The sequence below is a fragment of the Protopterus annectens genome, chromosome 7.part0, assembly GCF_019279795.1.
Source record: "Protopterus annectens isolate FY-2018-M chromosome 7.part0, PAN1.0, whole genome shotgun sequence".
Classification (NCBI taxonomy): domain Eukaryota; kingdom Metazoa; phylum Chordata; order Ceratodontiformes; family Protopteridae; genus Protopterus; species Protopterus annectens.
The window spans coordinates 204,587,029-204,607,571 of record NC_056739.1 but is presented as its reverse complement, the minus strand read 5'-3'; the positions used below and the strand labels follow the sequence as shown (position 1 = coordinate 204,607,571).

The following is a 20,543-nucleotide window of genomic DNA, read 5'->3' as shown; positions in this document are numbered from 1 at the left end:
TCAACAACATGCCCATTGAAATTCGCTCCAATCACCACTCTCTCACTCTTGGGTACACTCGCCACCACTTCATCCAACCCATTCCAAAATTTTTCTTTCCCATCCATCGCACACCCAACCTGCAGGGCATATGCACTAACAGCATTCATCATCACACCATCAACTTCCAGCTTCATAAACATCACTTTATCTGACACTCTTTTTACCTCCAAAACATTATTGGCATACTGTTCCTTCAGGATAATCCCTACCCCATCTCTCCTCCCATCCACATCATTATAGAACAATCTGAACCCACCTCCGATACACCTGGCCTTACACCCCTTCCATCTGGGCTCTTCCACGCACAATATATCAACCTTCCTTCTCTCCATCATATCAGCTAGCTGTCTCTCTATACCAGTCATACTGCCAACATTCAAAGTTACTACCACACTCCTAACCTTCCTCCTCTCTTCCTGCCTTTGGGCATGCCTTCTTCCTCTTCTTCTCCTTCAGTCAACAGTAGCCCAATTTCCAGCAACACCCTGTTGGCTAACAGTACTGGTGGCGGTCATTAACCCGGGGCTTGACTGATCTGGTATAAAAATCTGTATTGTTGTCCACATACACCATTTGGCAAAAGTTTTACACTGGATGCCCTTCCTGATGTAACCCTCCCCATTTCTCCGGACTTGGAGAAAAAAAGCAGCCTCAAAGATATTTGAAGAGAAATACAGGCAAGGGCATCTAGATATGGAAAACTTCACAATACAAAAAATAAGATCACAATGAGGGAACACAGAACAGAAGATTAGTAAAGTTGAAGTTAAAAAAATAAAAGCTGAAGCTATGAAATTCCTGTGAAGTGAAGGATTTAGTGTAGAAAGTTTAACACAGGTTATATCACAGCATGACGGAAGAACAAGTCCCCAAAGTAAGGAGAAGCAGGAAATATCTGAAGAAATACAGACACGGGAAAGAAAGAGATTTAATATGGTGCAATATTTATGCAAAGGAGAAAACAAAACCAATCAATACAAAAAAGCAGCATCACAGATATTTGAAGATAAATATAGGCAAAGGTATCCGGATATGAAAAATTTTACAATACAAAAAATAAGAAAGCAAAGAGGAAAAGTAGAAAAGAGGATTGTTAATGCTGAACTTATAGAAATAGGATCTGAGATTATGGATTACCTTTGAAGTGAAGGATTTAGTGTAGAAAATCTAACTCTTATAACATCACAGCAGGACAGATCAATGGATCCCCAAATTAAGGAGAAACCAGTACAGTGGAGAAATATCTGATCATTTGCCACATGGAGATACTTTGCAGCCTTCCACAGAAAACCAGTACAAAAGTTCAGTTGGAGTTCCGCAGCAAGAGAAGGAAGAGGAAAACTGTGCCAACTCTGATGCAGGAGTGAAAGGTCAGTGAGTTCCCATACGAAAGAGCAATGGATGACACAGGACAAAACTGAAGAGAATGTGGCACAGGAAGATGCTCTGAACTTTCTGTAGAATGCCTGCAGGTAAACAAAGAATATGCCCTCAGAAGAAAATGATCTAAGAGAAGAGTCGCTTAACTTAACAGAGATGGACAGACATATTAAGGTGGATCAATGAAAGAAATACAGAAAGGCAATAAAACTCAAAAAGTTAGAAGTTTGATAAAACAAATGGACACAGTAATTAGGACTGTTCATAGAGATTCATGCGATACGACAGAAGTAAAATAGGATATATTACTGTGCAGCTAAATTAATAAGAGACACCAAGTCTTACCACAAAAATACAGGGCAGTAAAGGAAAAACAAGAAATATATACAATTTGGAGAAAAATCTATGAAGATCCTGTGGAACATAACAAAGATGCTGGATGGACAGAAGAAGTAAATCAAAGAATAAAAAGTTCAAGTGTACATTATATGAAATGGGATGAAGTAACAACTAGTGAGAGTGAAACAAGTTAAGAAAAGCTCCTAATTGGAACCCCCCCGGTCCAGATGAAGTACCTAACTTCTGGCTAGAAGTATTAACATCTTTACATGAAGATTTAGCCATGAACAAGAACTATTTATATACACACCCCTAACATACACCAATCTGGTTAGCCCAGCAAACCTGCAAGCTATCTTAACACCTATAGACCATTAACTTGCCTTCAGACAATGTATAAACTATACACTGGAACTGATGTCAGAGTTTAGAGTGACTTAGAAGAAAACTCAATTATGGCAATAGAACACAAGGGTAACAAAAGAAAGTCATATGGAATAAAGAATCATTTACTGTTAAAGTCATAATGAAAAACTGTAAAAGGTGGAAGAATCTAAGTATGGCATAGATAGACTACAAAAAAGCATCTGACAGAATTCCACATTCATGGATAAACAGTGCTTAAAATGTATAAAATACACCCGCTGATCGATTACAAGAAAGAGTGGCAAACCACTTTGCAGTTAAGCCATGATAAAAGACAAATTATTGTTCCAGGGATAAAAATTCAGAGGAGGATATTCCAGGGTGACTGTCACTGCTGCTCTTTTGTCTTGCCCTTAACCCATTAAACAATCTACTTAACAGATTAGGTCATGGCTGCAATGTGGCTTCCAGAAAACAACAAAGTGTCAAGACTTATCTTCTTTTTGTGAATGATTTAAAACTGTATAAGTTCATCAGATGAGGAACTGAAAGTACAACTACAAGTGGTCAAAACTTTTTCAGCTGATATAAAAATGTCATTTGGTCTTGATAAATGTGCAAAAACAGCCTTTACAGCAGGAAAGTTGCAGCACCAAGAAAACATCAGCCTGGGACAGGAAGGTGATATAAAACTTGAGCAACAGGGAGTGTATAAATATTTGGGAATTGACAAAGTATCAACAATAAAACATGAACAGATGCAAATAAAAGTTAGCAAGGAATATTTTAGAAGACTAAAATTAATACTGAAAACAGAGCTGACATATAGGAACAAAGTCCAAGATATAAACCAATTTGTGCTTCCTGTCCTAATTTACAGTTTTGGAGTGATTGACTGGCTTCATAAAGTACTGGATCGGTTGGACAGGAAAACATGGACGACACTTCATGCTTATATAAAAAGCAGTGTATACAAAAAACATATATTCGATGTTCTGAAGGAGGTATGGGCCTCCTTGAAATTGATTACATGTACAGATCTGCAATCACAGGACTGCATACATATCTGATGACATCACAACATCCAAACATAGTGAAAGTTTTAAAACATGTAAAGAAACATATCTGATGACATCACAACATCCAAACATAGTGAAAGTTTTAAAACATGTAAAGAATTAGTCTAAGAGGACTTCTCTGCTTAATCTAGAAGAGGCTTATCAGCGTCGAGCAGAAATGGAAATCAAATCACAAGTAGATAAAAATCAGGCAGCAACTGAATGTGAAAAAAAACAAATTATACAATGATTCCAAAACGTGCACGCTGATTGGTCAGCATGCCCATTGTAAATCCCAGAATATACCAACGGAAAAAGTCTGGTCGCCCAGACATTTTTCCATTGGTATAAAGTATCCAACCCCCCCCCCCTTTTTTAAAATAAATAAATAAATAAATAAAAGAAAAAGAAAAAAACGGAGCAATGGAGACTTTTTTTTCTCCGTTGCTTCCGTTTCAAAGCATTGATGTACTGGGTATCCGTAGGAACACATGTCCTATACGCATGCGCAGTACATCATCACAAGGAAGCAGTATACCACCAACGGCGGAAGAACAGTAATGCTCCGTTATACAAAGACATTATTTGAGAAAAGTACGTATTTTTTTTCTTAAATAATGTCATTGTATAATAGCAATAACCAACTCCGTGGTTGTGGTATATTGAAATTTACCCACGGTTGGCTTTAATTACTCGGGCTTCGCCCTCGTGATTAAACCATGCCAACCGTGGGTAAATCTTCAATATACCACACCACGTCATCAGTTATTGTGTAAAGAAAGAAAGAATAAAAGGTGAAGGATCAGATGAGAAGGCAAAAAAAGTGGAAAATGCATAAATATAGTTGCAATTCTAGAAAAGTCTTGGAACAACCTCATGTTGATCAGGACAGAATGTAGGAATGGTTAAAGAGAGGCAAATTTAAACCAAAAAATGAAAGGTTAATATTGGGGCCCAAGATAGTGGGCTACACACGTTTCTTTACAAGGTCCATTGAACATATGGGAGAAACACACAAAAGTAGGTTTTGTAAAACAGAAATGGAAACAGTCGCACATCTTGTTGCTGGTTGTGACATACTAATGGCATAAGGACTGCATACTGAAAGGCACAATAATGTGGCAAGACTGTTGCACTGGGGATTGTGCAAACATTACAAAACTGAAGTAGTTGAAAAACACTGGAAACAGCAGCAGCAGTGTCATGAGCACATTTTAGAGAATGCTCAATTGCCTTAAACGCATATGATACTAATGAAATCAGAGATAAGTTAGTCCCTGAAGAAAAATCAGCAATTCAGTTTTTCAATTGTCAAAAGAAGCCAGCAGGACCCTAGACATTTAAGCCTGACAATTCACTACTCTGAAGGCTAAACTGGAAGAAATATAAACTTTCTTTACACCCTACCAAGGCTTTTTCCCGATTGTCTGAAGGAATAAGACTAGCTGTGGTAAGAAGGTGATTTTGATACAGAAATTACTGCACAATCTGACCTGGGATTAGATAAAAGGAATATGTGGGAATAGGGCACATTATACAATTTATCACACTTTCTGGAATCAGGTGGCTAACAGTCAAACGCTGGCTGCAAAGAAAGCATTACAACACAAAACAACACACGAGGAACAACTGCAGGTTGAGGAAAATCCATCTGAAAGAAATCAGAGTCAAAACCAAAGCCCCCCTGATAACATTTCTCTTATTGCAGACCAAGAATGGAATAAAGTTACCAGGACCTTGCCACAAAAGCTGTCTGACATATGGTAAGCAGAACTTCACTGTTCCTTCTTGACACAAAATTTAAGTTCTGAGGTACAAGCGTTTAGTGGCAAACACCAAAACAGTAACTCTAGTCCCTAGCAACACTTTTTGACATAAAAGTAACAATTTTCCTCACAAAACTGATAAAATATAAGGGAATCCCCAGAGGAACTCTGGACTCTCTACCCCAAAAGGTGTCTGACAATGGCTAGCAGATTCTTTAACAGTCTGTTACCTCATGACAGTATAAAGTCAGAGAAAAAATGCTGCAGTGATGGCCACTTAATACACTAGCATCAATCCCTAACAACACATTTTGACAAAAAAATACTTTTTCTCACAAAATATGATAAATAATAGACCTCTCAAGGACTCTAGATGGTATGTCTACCAAAAAAGGTGTCCGACAAGTGTATAGTGGAACTTAGGTGGCAACACAACCCGATAGTAAAAAAGTTGGGAGGTAAACATTTTTAATGACTACCCCCAAAACCACAAGGCCTAGCTCCCTAGCTAGAAGTTTTAACAGAAAAGCAAAACATTTTCTCAAAAATCGGTTATTTCGAAGACCTTTTTCACAGGGAACCATGAAAAGAAAAAAGTCAGATCTGAAGAAAAAAATTTACTGACTAAAGCCACCAGTTATATTTCTGATAAAAAACATTTCTTTGCAAAAAATGAAGTCAAAGGTACTCCTTAACAGGGTAACAAACTGCCCAGTCTTGGCAAATGTACAGCCAACAGATCACTTGAAGCCCACAAGGGAGAGTGCACTTTGATGGCAAGAAAGTTCTGGACGTTTTGCACGGTAGCCACTGATTTTAAGTTACACTCCTCAAGCTGTACAGTGGCTAGAGCATGTAGAAGGTATCCTAAAGCTTTGCAAGCTGGCCAGCTGTTCCAGTCCTTGGCAGGATGGCCCATACAGTTAGGCTACTGCAACAGTGATCTAATGATGAACATCTACAGACACCATACTGTAATGGATGAAACTGCCAAAGTGATGCAAACAGAATGTTCAAAAAATCTACTACAATTACTAAGGGGAAATTCAGTTGTTTAGGCCCCTATACACCCACACACGTTTTTTATAAATACTTTATATATATATATATATATATATACACACACATATAGATAGATATACATATAGATAGATATACATGTATATATACACACACACATACTGTTTACTATTACAAGGTTCAACATAATTTCTACTACAGCAATGACCGCAAAATTCTGCTGAAACATGGAATACCGAAAATATACAATTATACAATTCTGCACAATAACTTGAATCCTGAAACACCCTACTGCTCTATTGCTCCGAACCCAAGATCAAGTGCTAACATGGATCCAGGAGGGAGGCACAGCTGAACATTCAGAACTGTCTGTATTCAGCATTCTGAAGGTTGGTGTTCACAGTTTGGACTGGCTCTAGTTAAGTATAGACTGTAAAGAATATGATTCTATCGAAAGTCTGTGAACACTTAATTAGGCTGGAAATTCATGGGGACAGAATGGGTTACCCTGATGCAGGGAAACTACAACATAAAATTGTCCATGAATGGGTGGGAGGTAGTAACAACATGAATAAACACCGTGGTCTCCAGCTGGCCTAGACAGATAAATTGGAAAGGTAAGATTAATCTGACAGATAATGAGAAGTGGAGAAGACCATCATCATCTGTGGGGTAAAAGTAGATGATTGATAGCCTGGAAAATGTTTAGATGCCAAGCAGATACTGTTGTTCTGGTCTCAAGTTCCATAAGCAAAATGACAGGGACCAGTACTGTCACATTGGTCATTTTATGAAACTTCAGTCATTTTGCCATCGAATGTTATCTGTATGGACTGAAGGTTTTGTAGGATCACCATGTTATTATGAGACAGGTAGAAAATGGGGGGTAAAAAGGAGTTGTTACCTCCACTGCTATGTGATTTCTAAGGGAGGTGCGGGGTGAGGGGGCTTGCCTACTTGCAAACACAGCCGTCTTCTGTAATTTAATGCAAGTTTTGACAGTTAAGTTTTACATTTTTTTGCAATATATTAGATCTTGATGAAATGCACACTGATAAACGTGCGTGCATGCACACACACACAAACATGCACACACACACAAACATGCGCACACACACACACTCTACTGCATTACTTAAGATTACAACCAAGTTTAACAGCACTGCAGTCATTTCATAATATTTTATGAGATTTTGGAATGATAAAGATCTCTATTTGTCAGCATAGTTACCCTGTTTACTCAGCTTTAATTTCTCCCTAATAATATTTAAAATGAAGGCTGTGAGCTGAAATGACGATCTGAACAAATACTGTACTCCTGGCAATATCACCATTACCACTTTTTTATTATATAAAAACATAGTAGCTAAATTTGATTATTGTACTTTTTGTATGTTGCCTCACTAATATCTTACCATACATAATGTAGGTTGGCCTGGTGCCTGGTACTGCCCCCCCCCCCAAAAAAAAAGGGAGTATTGCAGCTGAGCATGTGTGTTATCACAACACAAAACACCTTAGAAGGAAGTCTGCTGTTGTCAAATCAGTGTACTGGAACTTGGTTTGTCACATATGCTGTGCTCTGGTTTTAAATTGTATGAGTCAGAAAAGAGGATTAAAAGGGGTGATTTTAAGTTTGCTTTACACTTTTTTCTCTTTTTCAAGTTTAGACACTCACAATATATGTAATGAACAGGGGTGGGGGTGAATCCCTCACATCTGGGGTTCAGAGGGCTTACACCCCTGCAAAAACGATTGTTAATGTATGGAGAAACTTCTGTAGCTGTCATTTGAGAGTGAAATTAAATGAAGATACTTTAACAATACTTTGATGGTGCAAAATAAGAGTCAAATTAAAAGTGAAATTAATTTAAAGTTAAATATTTTAGTCATTACTGTCTTAATTGAGATGTGATTAATCATTGCCCATCTAAAATAAAATGTGTTTCACTTTCAGTCCAACACAAATTCTGAACACTTTCTTGCAACCTTTGTTAAAAATAAAGAACAACAAAATGAAATCAAATATTTTATAATATGAACTCAGTGGCAGAGTGATGGGAGTGAGAAGCTGATGTGGGCTTGCCTCATCCCAGTGAACCATGCAGCCAGAGTGCTATCTGGAAAGATTAGAAAGGCAGCACCTGCTGTACGGATATGGAAGATGTGAGCCCACCAAGAAAGGCAAAACAATTTAGGAGGGGCTATTTGATATAAGGAAGTGTGCCCCCACATTGTTCCAGCACAACCGGAACTGCACAATGTTTTTTGACCAGTGGGGGGTGGTGTAAGGAGTTATGACCATTTTTAGAAACTTCCTGCCACCATGACTCAAGACTCTCAACATCCTCTCCCAGTCTCCTAGAATCCAGGGAACAAGTCAGAGAAATGAACAGGCTAATATGGAATGAGGCAGTCTGACAGCTGCATGTGGAAAAGGGCCTGCAAATGATTTAAAAAATGTGTCTAATACCCATAAACAGCATACCAATTTGCCGTGTCTAATACTCATAAACAGCATACCAATCATACCACCTGATTTTCCCGAAACAGCTGGGATCTCCTTCATGACTACCTCTTCAAAGATCTCTAGCTCCAGCACTTGGGCATAGGAGAGGCAAATCCCACCCAGAGTGGCCCACATTGTAGTATTAGAACACTGCATTACAAATGTGCACTCTGGCCCATGCTCACCAGTTCTGTTCCCACAGAATATTACCAAAATGCACTTATGAGACAATAACACTAAATAATGAAATAGAATTGAACAAGTCCTCCTTAAAGGAAATATGGCAGAGATGGATGGTAACAAGTAACAGATGGCTCTTCTCAAAAAACACCTGATATGATGAGTACTTATCATTTATGTGCTACATCTTACGAAGCACCAGCTGCACAGTGTGATGCCTCGGAGGAACTCCAAGCAGTGTGTAGTAAAACTAACAAAGGCTGAAGTACCAAGGCTCTGAAGTTTGAATCTCGCAACACAAATGTACAAAAGGATGCTGGACTCAAGAAATGGTTGTCCAAACAGTAGTGCTTGGGGACATTTTGTTGCCATAGCACAGATGTGTACAATGTTCTCATTCCTGACACAGGCAATATAAGGAACAATTCTTTAAAAGTAAGTACATCTTAACTGCATTAGCCACTGGCAGATCAGAAGACTCCCAATGACAAATACAATATAGTCAACAACCAATTTGGGCAGTGCATGTCTAGCACTGCAAGCACAAGAGATGAAGAGCATCATAACATGAACTCTCTTCAGGGAGGAAAAAAACTGAACTGGCAGTGCACAGCCAGGATATGAAGTGCCCTTTTACCCCTGCACTTCAGCTCTGGAAATGAAACATGGGGATGGATGTGTTGTTATCACATCACCAAACAACTTCCAGAAGAAATGTGAAGTACTTCTCAGAAGCAATCAAACAATATGAAAGCCTAAGGGTTCAGAAGCCAACAGCTACCTTGTGGAGGTAATGGTCCCTTAAAAATGAGCTTTTTCAATAGGAAAAAGTACAGTTTTGTACCTACCATAAATGTAGATGTTCGAAGATCCACATTGCTGCAGTCCTTACTTATGGGTAGTCCGCTGTCCTCGGTCGGCCCGAATACCAAAGTATTAGGCTGACGTCGGTCATGGGCGCCTAGATCTGACATCAGAGCGTCAGGGTATAAAGGCGCATGACCGACGTCATATCCTCAGTCTTTTCTTGCCCCAGATGTCAGAAGGCCAAACCAGAAAGGCCACAGCCAAAAACAGAATACCTCCCCAAAAACATGCCCAACAACAACCATCACCTAAAGCATAGCACCAAGTCAAACTACAGTGGGGAAGGAGGGAGGGTAAATTGGACTGCAGCAATGTGGATCTTCGAACATCTACATTTATGGTAGGTACAAAACTGTACTATGTTCTTCATCTCACATTGCTGCAGTCCTTACTTATGGGTAGAATCCCAAAGCAACGGGAAAGGGAGGATGGTAAAAATCATAAAGCATTAGGGGCCGCTAAAATGCCCTGTAAAATTGCAGTGGCAAATCCAGCCCTAGACTTAGAATAAAGAGGAAGGTGGTAATGTTTAGAAAAGGTATGCACTGAACTCCAAGTAGCTGCCTCCAAAATGTCTTTGTAGCTACCCCCCTTAGAAAGGCCGTAGAAGTAGCAGTAGCCCTAGTGGAATGAGGCCTGATTCCAGCAGGAATCTCCTTACCATGATGGGAATAACTGAAAGAAATACAAAACCCAATCCATTTAGAAATAGTTTGTTTTGAAACAGGTTTACCCTGTGAACCCAAAGCAAAAGAAACAAACAATTGCTGAGACTGTCTGAACTCCTTGGTTCTGCTCAAATAATAACGCAACTGCCTGTGAATATCCAAAGTATGCAAAATTTTCTCCCCTTTATTTTGGGGGTTTGCATAAAAAGTAGGCAAATGAATAGTTTGATTTAAGGCCACACTAGAAACCACTTTAGGCATAAAGGAAGGATTAGTACGCAAAGATACCCTATCCTTATGAAAAATCAGGAAAGGCTCCACTGCCATGAGGGCCTGTAATTCAGAAACCCGTCTTGCAGAGGTAATGGCCAACAAAAAAGCAGTTTTCCATGACAAATACTTTAACTCGGCAGTAGCTGCAGGCTCAAAAGGTTGTAGAGTAAGTTTTTCCAACACAAAATTGAGATCCCAAGCAGGAGTAGGAGCTCTATGTGGGGTCTTATATTCTTTGCCCCTCTAAGAAATTGCTTAAACCAAGGATGAGAGAATAAAGGAGGGTCACAATCATAGTGAGCAGAAATGGCTGCAGCATGGACCTTTATTGAGGAGAAAGACAAACCCTTGTCCAATAACTCAGTAAGATATTGAAGAGCAACACTTAAATCAGGTTTGGAGACATCAAAGTCCTTTCCTTTGCTCCAAATAAAAAATCTCCTCCATTTATCAGCATAAACTTTCCTGGTACTAGGCCTCCTGGCCTCCAAAATAACATTCAAAACTTGTTGTGGAAGCTGAGACCCTCCAGAGTCTAAAACAGAATATGCCAGGCTGTTAGATGCAGAGACTGAATCTTGACATTGAGGAAGTGACTGTCCTCTTGTGACAAAAGGTGCGGAATCAAAGGCAGAGGCCATGGAGGTTCTCGTACTAAACTCCTCAGTAGTGGGTACCAGTGTTGTCGAGGCCAATCCAGTGCTATCAAAATCATGGTTGGCTTGTCTTGTCTGGCCTTCAAAAGTACCTTGGGAAGAAGAGGCAGAGGTGGAAAGGCATATACATGCAGATTGTTCCAACTGAATGATAGAGCGTCCACCTTCCAAGCTGTGTGATGAAACATTTTTGTGCAAAACTTTGGCAACTGGTAATTTAGTGGAGAAGCGAACAGATCTATGTCTGGAGTTCCCCATAACACTGTCAACTGTTGAAATACAAGAGGATCCAATTTCCATTCGTGAGGATCCACTATTTGTCTGCTCAATACATCTGCTAAGGAGTTCTGTGCTCCTGGTAGAAACCTTGCCTGAAGATTGAGGTGTAGATTGAGAGCAGTTTCCCACAGAATCATCGCTTGCCTGCAGAGAGGGTAAGAATGGGTTCCTCCCTGCTTGTTGATGTACCACATGACAGTAGTGTTGTCTGTTTGAATCAACACCTGCCCTGGGTGAAGTAAATCTTTGAAAGCCATCAATGCAAACTGGACTGCTAACATTTCCTTCAAGTTGATATGCAAATGCTGGAGTTTGACAGGCCACGTGTTTTGCACCCATTTTCCATTGAGGTGTGCTCCCCAAGCCTTGTCCGAGGCATCTGTCGTTAGAATCTGACTCGCCTCTGGCGGGTCACAGAGAGTCCCTTGTTTAGGTGACATTCCTGAGCCCACCACAAAAACTCCTTCTGAATGCAAGGTATTATCTGAATGACAGTGTCTAGATCTTGGCAGTGCTGTGTCCATACATTTTTGAGATACCATTGAAGCTTCCTCATATGCAATTTGGCATTGGGAAGTACCAGAATACAAGATGCCATGAACCCCAAGGCTTGAAGGACTGTCCTTGCAGTCAGCCTGGACCGTAGAGACATTTGATGGAAATAAAGAGAAAGGCTTCTTTGTTTGTCCGGGGTCAAAAGGCCATCTGGGAAGCTGTGTTCAGTCTCACACCCAGAAAGCACATGTCCTGAGAGGGTACTAGACTGGACTTTGTTTCGTTCACAGAATACCCTAGGCATCTTAACACTGCCATCACATACTGTAGATGATGAAGAAGTTCGTCCCTTTCTTGTGCAATAATCAGGCAGTCGTCCAAATAAGGATAAATCTGTATTCCTCTGAGTCTGAAAAAGCTATCACTGGAGCCAGAACCTTTGTGAACACTCTGGGCAGTAGATAAGCCAAAGGGCAATGCAGAGAACTGATAATGTAAATTTCCAGCCCGAAAACACAGGTACCTCCTGCAACTGGGCCTGATAGGAACATGAAGGTAAGCCTCTTTGAGATCCAGAGTAACCATCCAGTGATCTTTTCCCAACAGAGGTAAAAGTTGTTGCAAAGTCAGCATCTTGAACTTTGGAATGTCCAGGTAAGTGTTGAGGATAGATAAATCCAAAATTGGTCTCCACTTGTTCCCTTTCTTTGGAACTAGAAACAGGCGAGAATAAAATCCTAGGCCCACTTCTGACAGAGGAACTGGCTGTATAGCTCCTATTTGAAGAAGTAAAGAAATTTGTCTGTGAGCCTCTATCCTTTGCCGAGGAGGGATGTCTGGCATGCCTTTGAAAGGAGGCATGGTATGGAAATAGAACTTGTAACCTCGGTTTATAATGTCCAATACCCATTTGTCCTGGGTGACTAAATGCCAATTTTGCTTGAAAAGAGCCAACTTTCCTCCCAAAGGAGCTGCCAGGCAAGAAGAATCTGGCAGCTGAAAATGCAGGTCATTGGGCCTGTTTACGAAAGGACTGGCCCCTGCCCTCACCAGCAGATTGAGCAGGCGAACTCCATTGTCTCGGCCTGAAGGTACTCTGAGCTCTGCCCCTACCACGTCTAGATCTACCCCTAGACTGAGAATCAGAAGAAGGGTACGTCCACCCCTTAGTAGGCCAATTTCTACTAAACTTTGGAGGTTGTACCTGCAAAAAATCTTTGACAGTCTGCATAGACTTAGCCTTGTCTTCCATTTTCTTTAAGACTGACTCCACAGGAGGACCAAACAAAACTTCAGACTGTAAAGGGGCATCCAGAATTCTAGACTTAACATGCTCAGGCAAATTCTGATCCTTAAGCCAGGCGTGCCTACGAATAACTGAACCAGTGGCCGCCACCCTAGAAGAAGCCTGTAAAGCATCAAAACCACATTGCAAAGAGTGCTTACCCACCTGTTCAGAAACATGCACTAAATCCTGCAATTCTTTACACTCTATGCCCTCTGCCAAAGCATCCACCTTAGATCTTAGCTGAGAAAGGAGGAAATTCTGATACTTCAACATATGAAACTGGCAGTTCAAAGCTCTCATTGCTAAAGTAGAAGAGGTATACACCTTCTTACCCCATCTATCCAAAGCTCTAGCTTCCTTATCCAGAGGAACCGGATTCTTAAAAACAGAGGCTCTAACACCCTTAGGCCCCTGACTAATAGTTTCTGGGTCCGCCCTAGGACTCTTATACAGATATTTATGAGCCTCAGGCACCCTGTAATACCTGTCCGGTTTAACTGGGGCAGGAGGCACAGAATCTGGATTAAGGGAAGCTTCCGAGAAAACATCTGAAACAACATCCAAAACCGGAGGTATAGCTAAGGGTCTATGCTGTGGTAAAAACAAGAACTCCCTAAGTCTCTTCCGGGAATCAGAGTAATCCTGTCCCTCCCACCTAAAATGCTCCCTCATGGAATGCAGAGTTTCTGAAAATGAAAAATCCTCTGGAGGAGAAGCAGAAGGAGTGGAATCCTCTGCATCAGAATCAGAATAAGGAGAGAAATCTTGAATGTCTTCAGCAGAAGACTCTGAATCATCTGAGGCCTGCTCCAAACTTTCCAACTCTGGCTCCATCCTGGGCCTCTTATCAGGAGGGGGCATAGAACCTCTAATTAAAGTAATCAAATCCTCTGCCATTTTAAGCATGGCACAGACCCTGAAGAACCAGAACTGACACCAGAGGAAGGCAAGACAGACCTGCCTTTAGAAGGAGCCTTAGAAACAGTAGCAGAAGGCCTAACCACCCTAGGCATAGAAGGGAGAATAGTAACCTGAGAGGCCCCTTCAGCCTGACCTGCCTCCTGAGAGGCCACATCCTGTAAAATCAAAGTTTCCCCCTGGGACTCAACAGAAACTTCAGCCGGATCCACCTGTTCAGCTGTAGCTTCTAAAGGTCCGGCATCCGAAACGGACGAATCATCCTGCCTAGGCTTTAAAGATTTGTCTTTGCGCTTCTTAGTAGAAGCAGGCGTCGGAACATCCGACGGCATATTATAATTACACCTCTTGCCAAAGACTAACCTAGCGCAATCTAACCTCCGCTTTATAGTGCGCTTATTAAACCTAGCACAAAACCGACACCCGACTACGTCGTGCTCCGGTCCCAAACAAGGAATACAAAGCGAGTGGTAATCCCTATGCGGTATCTGTTTCCCACAAGAAATACAATTATTCACTTTTTCTGACATCCGGTAAGTAACGGAGGCAAGAAAAAACAAAAATATTCCCCAACGGGGTACTTAGCCCAACTTGGTATCGGTCTGAAACTCCGAAAAATTTCAGAACGCGAACGGCACTTGCAACGCTGCTTCTGCATCGGACCATGCGGCAAAAAAGACTGAGGATATGATGTTGGTCATGCGCCTTTATACCCTGACGCTCTGATGTCAGATCTAGGCGCCCATGACCGACGTCAGCCTAATACTTTGGTATTCGGGCCGACCGAGGACAGCGGACTACCCATAAGTAAGGACTGCAGCAATGTGAGATGAAGAACATCTTCAAGTGTGCTGAGGCAGCTGACTCACAGAGTGAAAGCAAAAGTCTACCTGTTATGAAGTTCAAATCCTAAGAAGGACAATCATTCCTCAAAGTTGGTCAGGTATGGATGCTTGTGGATTGAATAACTTTTGCTCACCACAGGAGGAATATGCATAAGTAGGGTAGTTGTAACAAATTGAAAAAAAGAGTTGTAAATAATTGTACAAAGATGAAAATAAAAAAAAGAGCAAGGGCATATTTTATGTTTCATCCCAGAACAGAGTCTCAAGTTTAGAGGTTTAGATGTTACTTTCTTTTTGTACATTACCTGTTTGCATGTCATATTTTTATTCCCTGTGCATGTTCTACACTGTAAAAATAAAAACGTTTTGATTTATTTCACGTAAAAAATATCTAAATTTGAATGTTGACAGCCGATGCTTTACTGACAGAATTTAAGCAATTTACTAGGACCTGTGACTATGTGGTATTTGCCTCACAAAAATGACTGCTCGTAACACTGCTATCATTTGAATAGTTAAATGTTGGTTTGCTTCTATAGTAAGGCATGTTCTTTTTTTAGTTGTTGTTAGCATTACCATAACTTTGGAAGAGAGGGCATTGATAGTTACATTTCATGCTTACCTTTGCATACGTTTGGTTTAGCTGCAACTACTGTTGTCGAGGTTGATCTGGATGGCAATGAGCTCAGTCTGAAGTGGTTGAAATCTCTGATCTGTAGCAGTACAATATAAAGCTTATTTGGTATGGCAGGTTAGCCATTACCCAAGGCAGTAGTGTATATTTATGAACAAGGCCACTGTATTGTGTATACTAATGGGTACCATTAGTGGGAGACAAATCATGTATTACTAGCCCCGTGACACTTAAATAGCACGGGCCATGATGTGGAAGTTTAAGCCCATTGCCCATCAAACAGGTTATCTAATGGACCATAAAAAGGAATCTGCAGTTTTTATGGATTGCGGTGGATGACATCACTTCTCTGCTTAAATGGCAAACTGTTTCTTCACAGAAGAATACACTTAGCAAGCTAAAAGATTTTGAGTGGCATTGAAAATATAGGAGATCCTGGCTGGAAGATCAAACTGGATTAACAGATCCTGCGCAGCCTCCAGCTGTCTCACCAGCATGAAGGGACATCCCTGGCTCTGACCAAGACAGTTTACTAAGTGACCAGTGGCCTAAGCATCATAGACCATGGGGCAAAAGGAATAAGCTATGGTCTTTACCAAGAACTTCACTAACAAGTGTAAAATCAAGAGGGATAGTGGAAAGGAGCACCAGACTTTCCCCTTTGAGTGAGAAAAGACATCCACTGTCTACTCACTGCTTTGTGAAGACAGTAGAAAATGGGGGGGGGGGGGGTCATGTTTCTTTGTGGCAAACAGATAAACATCTGGGATTCCTTGCACCGAGAAAATCTTTTCAATGGAAGTATCCTTGACCTTCAACTTCAACAGAAGCCTGCTATCTTAGCTACTTCTTTTGGTATGGAAATTATTACAATGATGATACCACATTTGGTGGCCCAAAGCCAGACCTGCATCACTTCTTTTCACATAACGGAAAAAGAGCGTCCTTCCATGTTCAGAAGCAAACCTAGGCCTGACTGGGTAATCTCAATAGTAAGGTTTTACTGCCACAAATGCATAAATGATCTCCAGAACTAAAGAAACTAGTACAAAAGGAACTCTGGTCCAATTAAGGAGCACATGGAAAAATGTGCTGACTTCACCCATTTTATGATGATACTTAGAAGCTGCAAAGATGGTAATGCCAGAAAGTTCATGGTGCACAAGGGCATTCCCAAAAGGTGTCAGTGATCTAAATAAGGGAACATCAGGAGATTCTTCACTTGCAAATGCTCTGGCATTAACGCAGGCGTCTCAATGATGAGTATCAGGGTAGATGGCAGGCTGAAGAGCAACAACCTGAGACGGACGTGGTGCTACATAAAGAAAAAAAATGGGATCACAGTGGAATTCTGTCTTTGTTGGAACTGAAGAACAAGTATTTGCGAGTTCCATACTGTAAAGAATGGTACCATAAGTGACAGCTTCCAGGGCCAACCCAGAGGTCCCTTATCCTTCTTAAAGAGACAGTGATTGTACCTTTTCTGGGGACAAATGAAAAGGAATCTCAGGAAACTCCAAAGAGAAGTTCATGAGTCCAACATATCCCTCAAAAGAAAGGTCATGCATGAGGGGCACTGTGTAAGGAAAGAAATCCTTACCTTTGTCCATCATTCCCTATCCAGCAAGTCGGGTGGCACCTGTGCAGTACACTCGAAGATATACCTGTCTCTCTCTTTGATGCCATAGATGCAAGATGGAATTCAAGAAACAAATCCCAGTATCAGGGAAGTGCCATTCAAATGGTGCTGCAAGCACTTATAAACTGCCTTTTCTGACTCTTGTGCTGTCATGAAGTTATACTTCCTAATGTAAGCTTCTTCATCCAGTTAGTCATCTCCCAACATACAGTGTATTAAGGTTTGACATGTAAAACACAAATCCAGTGTGGTGGGACCAAAGGCTCTGCATGTGCAGGAGTTAACTGTAAAGGCCTGCTCTATTGTAATGGTAAGTCTAACAGAGGAGGGAGCAAATTAAAGACATTCAGGGCCTAACATTCATCTCAAATCCTAACTAGAAAGTGAATATGCATGTGATGAGACCTGGAGGTGTAGCATTAAAACACACCCCAAGAAAATGCTTAAAAAATAGATGCAAAGAAGAACCTCTCCTGACCACTTTGCTGCCATCATTCAGCTAAGGATGCAAGTTCTTTCCCTTGCTAGATAAATGACAGTTTGCAGCTTAAAAAAGAATAGAGGTCAACAAAATGTTAGCATGTTTAAAGGAGATGACTTTGACTACTGGCTGCCTTTTTATTCAACACCTTTGCCATCTTCTGATTCTTGTCAGAAACTGCACTCGGATCCACCCTACCAATAACTAATGGCTATCCATTTGCAATCTCCACTTTGTAGATACAAAGAAAGACATCCACTTGAAACAGACAGCCTGGTTCAAGCTGTGACACTGGCCAATGCTGTATGCCATGCTCATTTGCCAAGGAGTAGAGACAACTACTATCTTGGTAAACTGACAGAGATTCTTTCAGAGTACTTTTCAGCACTGAACACAAGAACTTCTTTATAAAGCATGCTCTCTTAAATGGTTGTGGTAATGCAATAGTATCAGGGGGAGTCACATTGTGAGCATTGAACCAAAGTCTTTGAAGACATGCAACAGCTAAGGGTTCTGAAGAAACAGAACTCAACTATCATCACTGCAGAGGGCTCTAAAAGTAAAGTCATACAATTTCTATGCAGACTGATTAAAAGCTGTTTATGCATGCATACCCATCACTACTCACAGTTTCATTCTTTCTGCATCTTGATGCAAAAATCTTTTTATTACAAAAATGTAATGAGCAGGTCTGTATTTTCATAACTTAATCTCTTAGAGACCCTTATATGAAACTTAAACCACAACTTCTCAATCACAAACATACAATCTCCAAACGAATGAAAAATGCAAGCCAACATATACAATCACCAAACCAATGAAACAATGCAAGCCAAGGACACTACAGCTAGCATGCACATAAAAAAAACATAAAAGTGTTATTTGCATTCTCACCCCCCCCCCACACTTAATTATTCTTTTTAGTGTTACAACCCCTATGAGAAACAGTAAGACTATACATTAACATGAAAATGATGTCCTGCTCACAATCCAATCTGGTGCCATCTCAAAATAAAAATAACTAAAGAAAATCATCAAAATACCCAAAAATAGTACAGCAAGAAAATCAAGTTAAAATTCCAGTGGTCAAAATCATACTCTATGAAATATAACAATGGATCAAACAATGCGTCTCAAAGAGGTACAAGGAAACCCTAACAAGGATATAAACACTGCATCTGCTATGCAGCATAATTTGTAACAATTTGAAAGATGTGCTTATTCATTATTAGTAATCATTACTATTTTTTTTTTTACAAAATGCAATGCTCACAGTCTTGAGTACTCAGATTCAAGGATATGAAGTCTATTTCAATAATCAATACTTGTTCAGATAAGAAGCTCCCTTTGGCCTTAAGTTCCCAGAAACATACTCTTGTATCGCTGAATCTATTTTTTCAATAACTAGGTAACCCTTCTGAGCACTCCTGGTTGTTTTATATAGCCCAAGCACTCTAAAAGACCTGAAGTCATACGGTCTATAGCTCAAGGGAGGAAGGGTTTGAAACTCCAGTCTCCAGTTCTGTAGTCAACATTAAACATTATGCAATAGTGCATGTCATTCAAGACAGAAATTAACGCTGGTTGAAAAGAATAATGTATAGCAAGGTTTCTAGGGTCTACATCCCCTCCGAGGCATAGCAAGGTATGACAAACTTGTAAAGTATGAAAGCCAGCATATGTACTTAGGGAAAACGAAATGGAAATTCAGGCAACTGCAACTGGCCTAAAGACACCACAAAAATTCAATGCTGTATGCAGAATGAACTGGCATTAAAAAAAAAAAAAAACATGCGCACAAAGTTTGTGATCTTCTAATGCATACTCACCAACAATCTTTTTGCCGTGTTTTAGCAGCAGGATTTCAACCACTCCTCCGAGCTCTTCAATGGCTTTCACAGTCTAAAAATAAAGCAAGAAGCATAAGTTCTGAACTGCTCTGCCCATAAGCCCTCTCAAACCCATTAAATACTATCTTCAGTGTTCTGCCCAGCAACCTCCACCTCACCAGTCATCACTCTCCTGATTTCAATCTACAGGTTCGCAATTCTGAGAAAAAAAAAAGACATAGAAAAAACAAACTAAAAAAATGACCCAGTGGCGGAGTTTATAGGGATCATTTTAAAAAATGGAATTAAAGTATAAAGCAATAATGTGAAAATTAACTGTAAATCAGCTTAGCGTATGACATTTCAAACTTGCCATCTAAGCATGATCAGCGCAGTGGGAAGAAATTTGAGCATCTATAGTATAGGAGGAGTAAAAAATAAACATCAATTTCTCCTCTAGCTATAATCACTACCAGGGCACCTGCATTTCAGGGAGAAAGACAGAGCAACATTCACATAAAGGGAATGATCTGACACCTAAAGATCAAGTGCAACCAGCAGAGCAGTTGGAAACTGAATATGATTGCTCCAAGAAGGAACCAGGAAAGAAAATGAGATAGTGCAGAGTTTGACTCATTCATAGCTGCGTCTGTACTTGTACAGTGTGATACTTGGCACCTAGAGAGCTACTTGTCTGCCCACCTTCAGCTTACCATTCTTACAGCATATCTAAACAGACCCCAGAGTGCAACTGGAGCAACGTACCTTAATCACATTACTGACTTTGTGACATTCAGTACAGAGATTAGATATCTTAAAAATGAAAATCCTTTTTACTGAACAAGTAAAACAAAAGCTGTTAGCTGCCTCCTGTTTGGGCAAGTCTACTCACAATTGTCAACAAATGAATCACACTCAATGTTTTTTTGTCAGAGGTTAGCTCACAATGATCAACTTCTAGCTCCACCCCTCATGCCCCCTTGCACCACCTTAATCACGTGTGCTTACCTT

The 20,543-nt window shown here is 40.4% G+C and overlaps 1 protein-coding gene across 1 annotated transcript in view; it reads right to left on the bottom strand.

The window, feature by feature from the left end:
- The window catches only part of ACADVL (acyl-CoA dehydrogenase very long chain), an 808,259-nt gene that overhangs the window by 55,174 nt on the left and 732,542 nt on the right, over positions 1–20,543 (bottom strand). Inside the window, exon 17 of the mRNA XM_044076702.1 lies at positions 19,533–19,605. Coding sequence (XP_043932637.1) covers positions 19,533–19,605 — 73 coding nt within the window. The remainder of the gene's footprint in view (positions 1–19,532; positions 19,606–20,543) is intronic.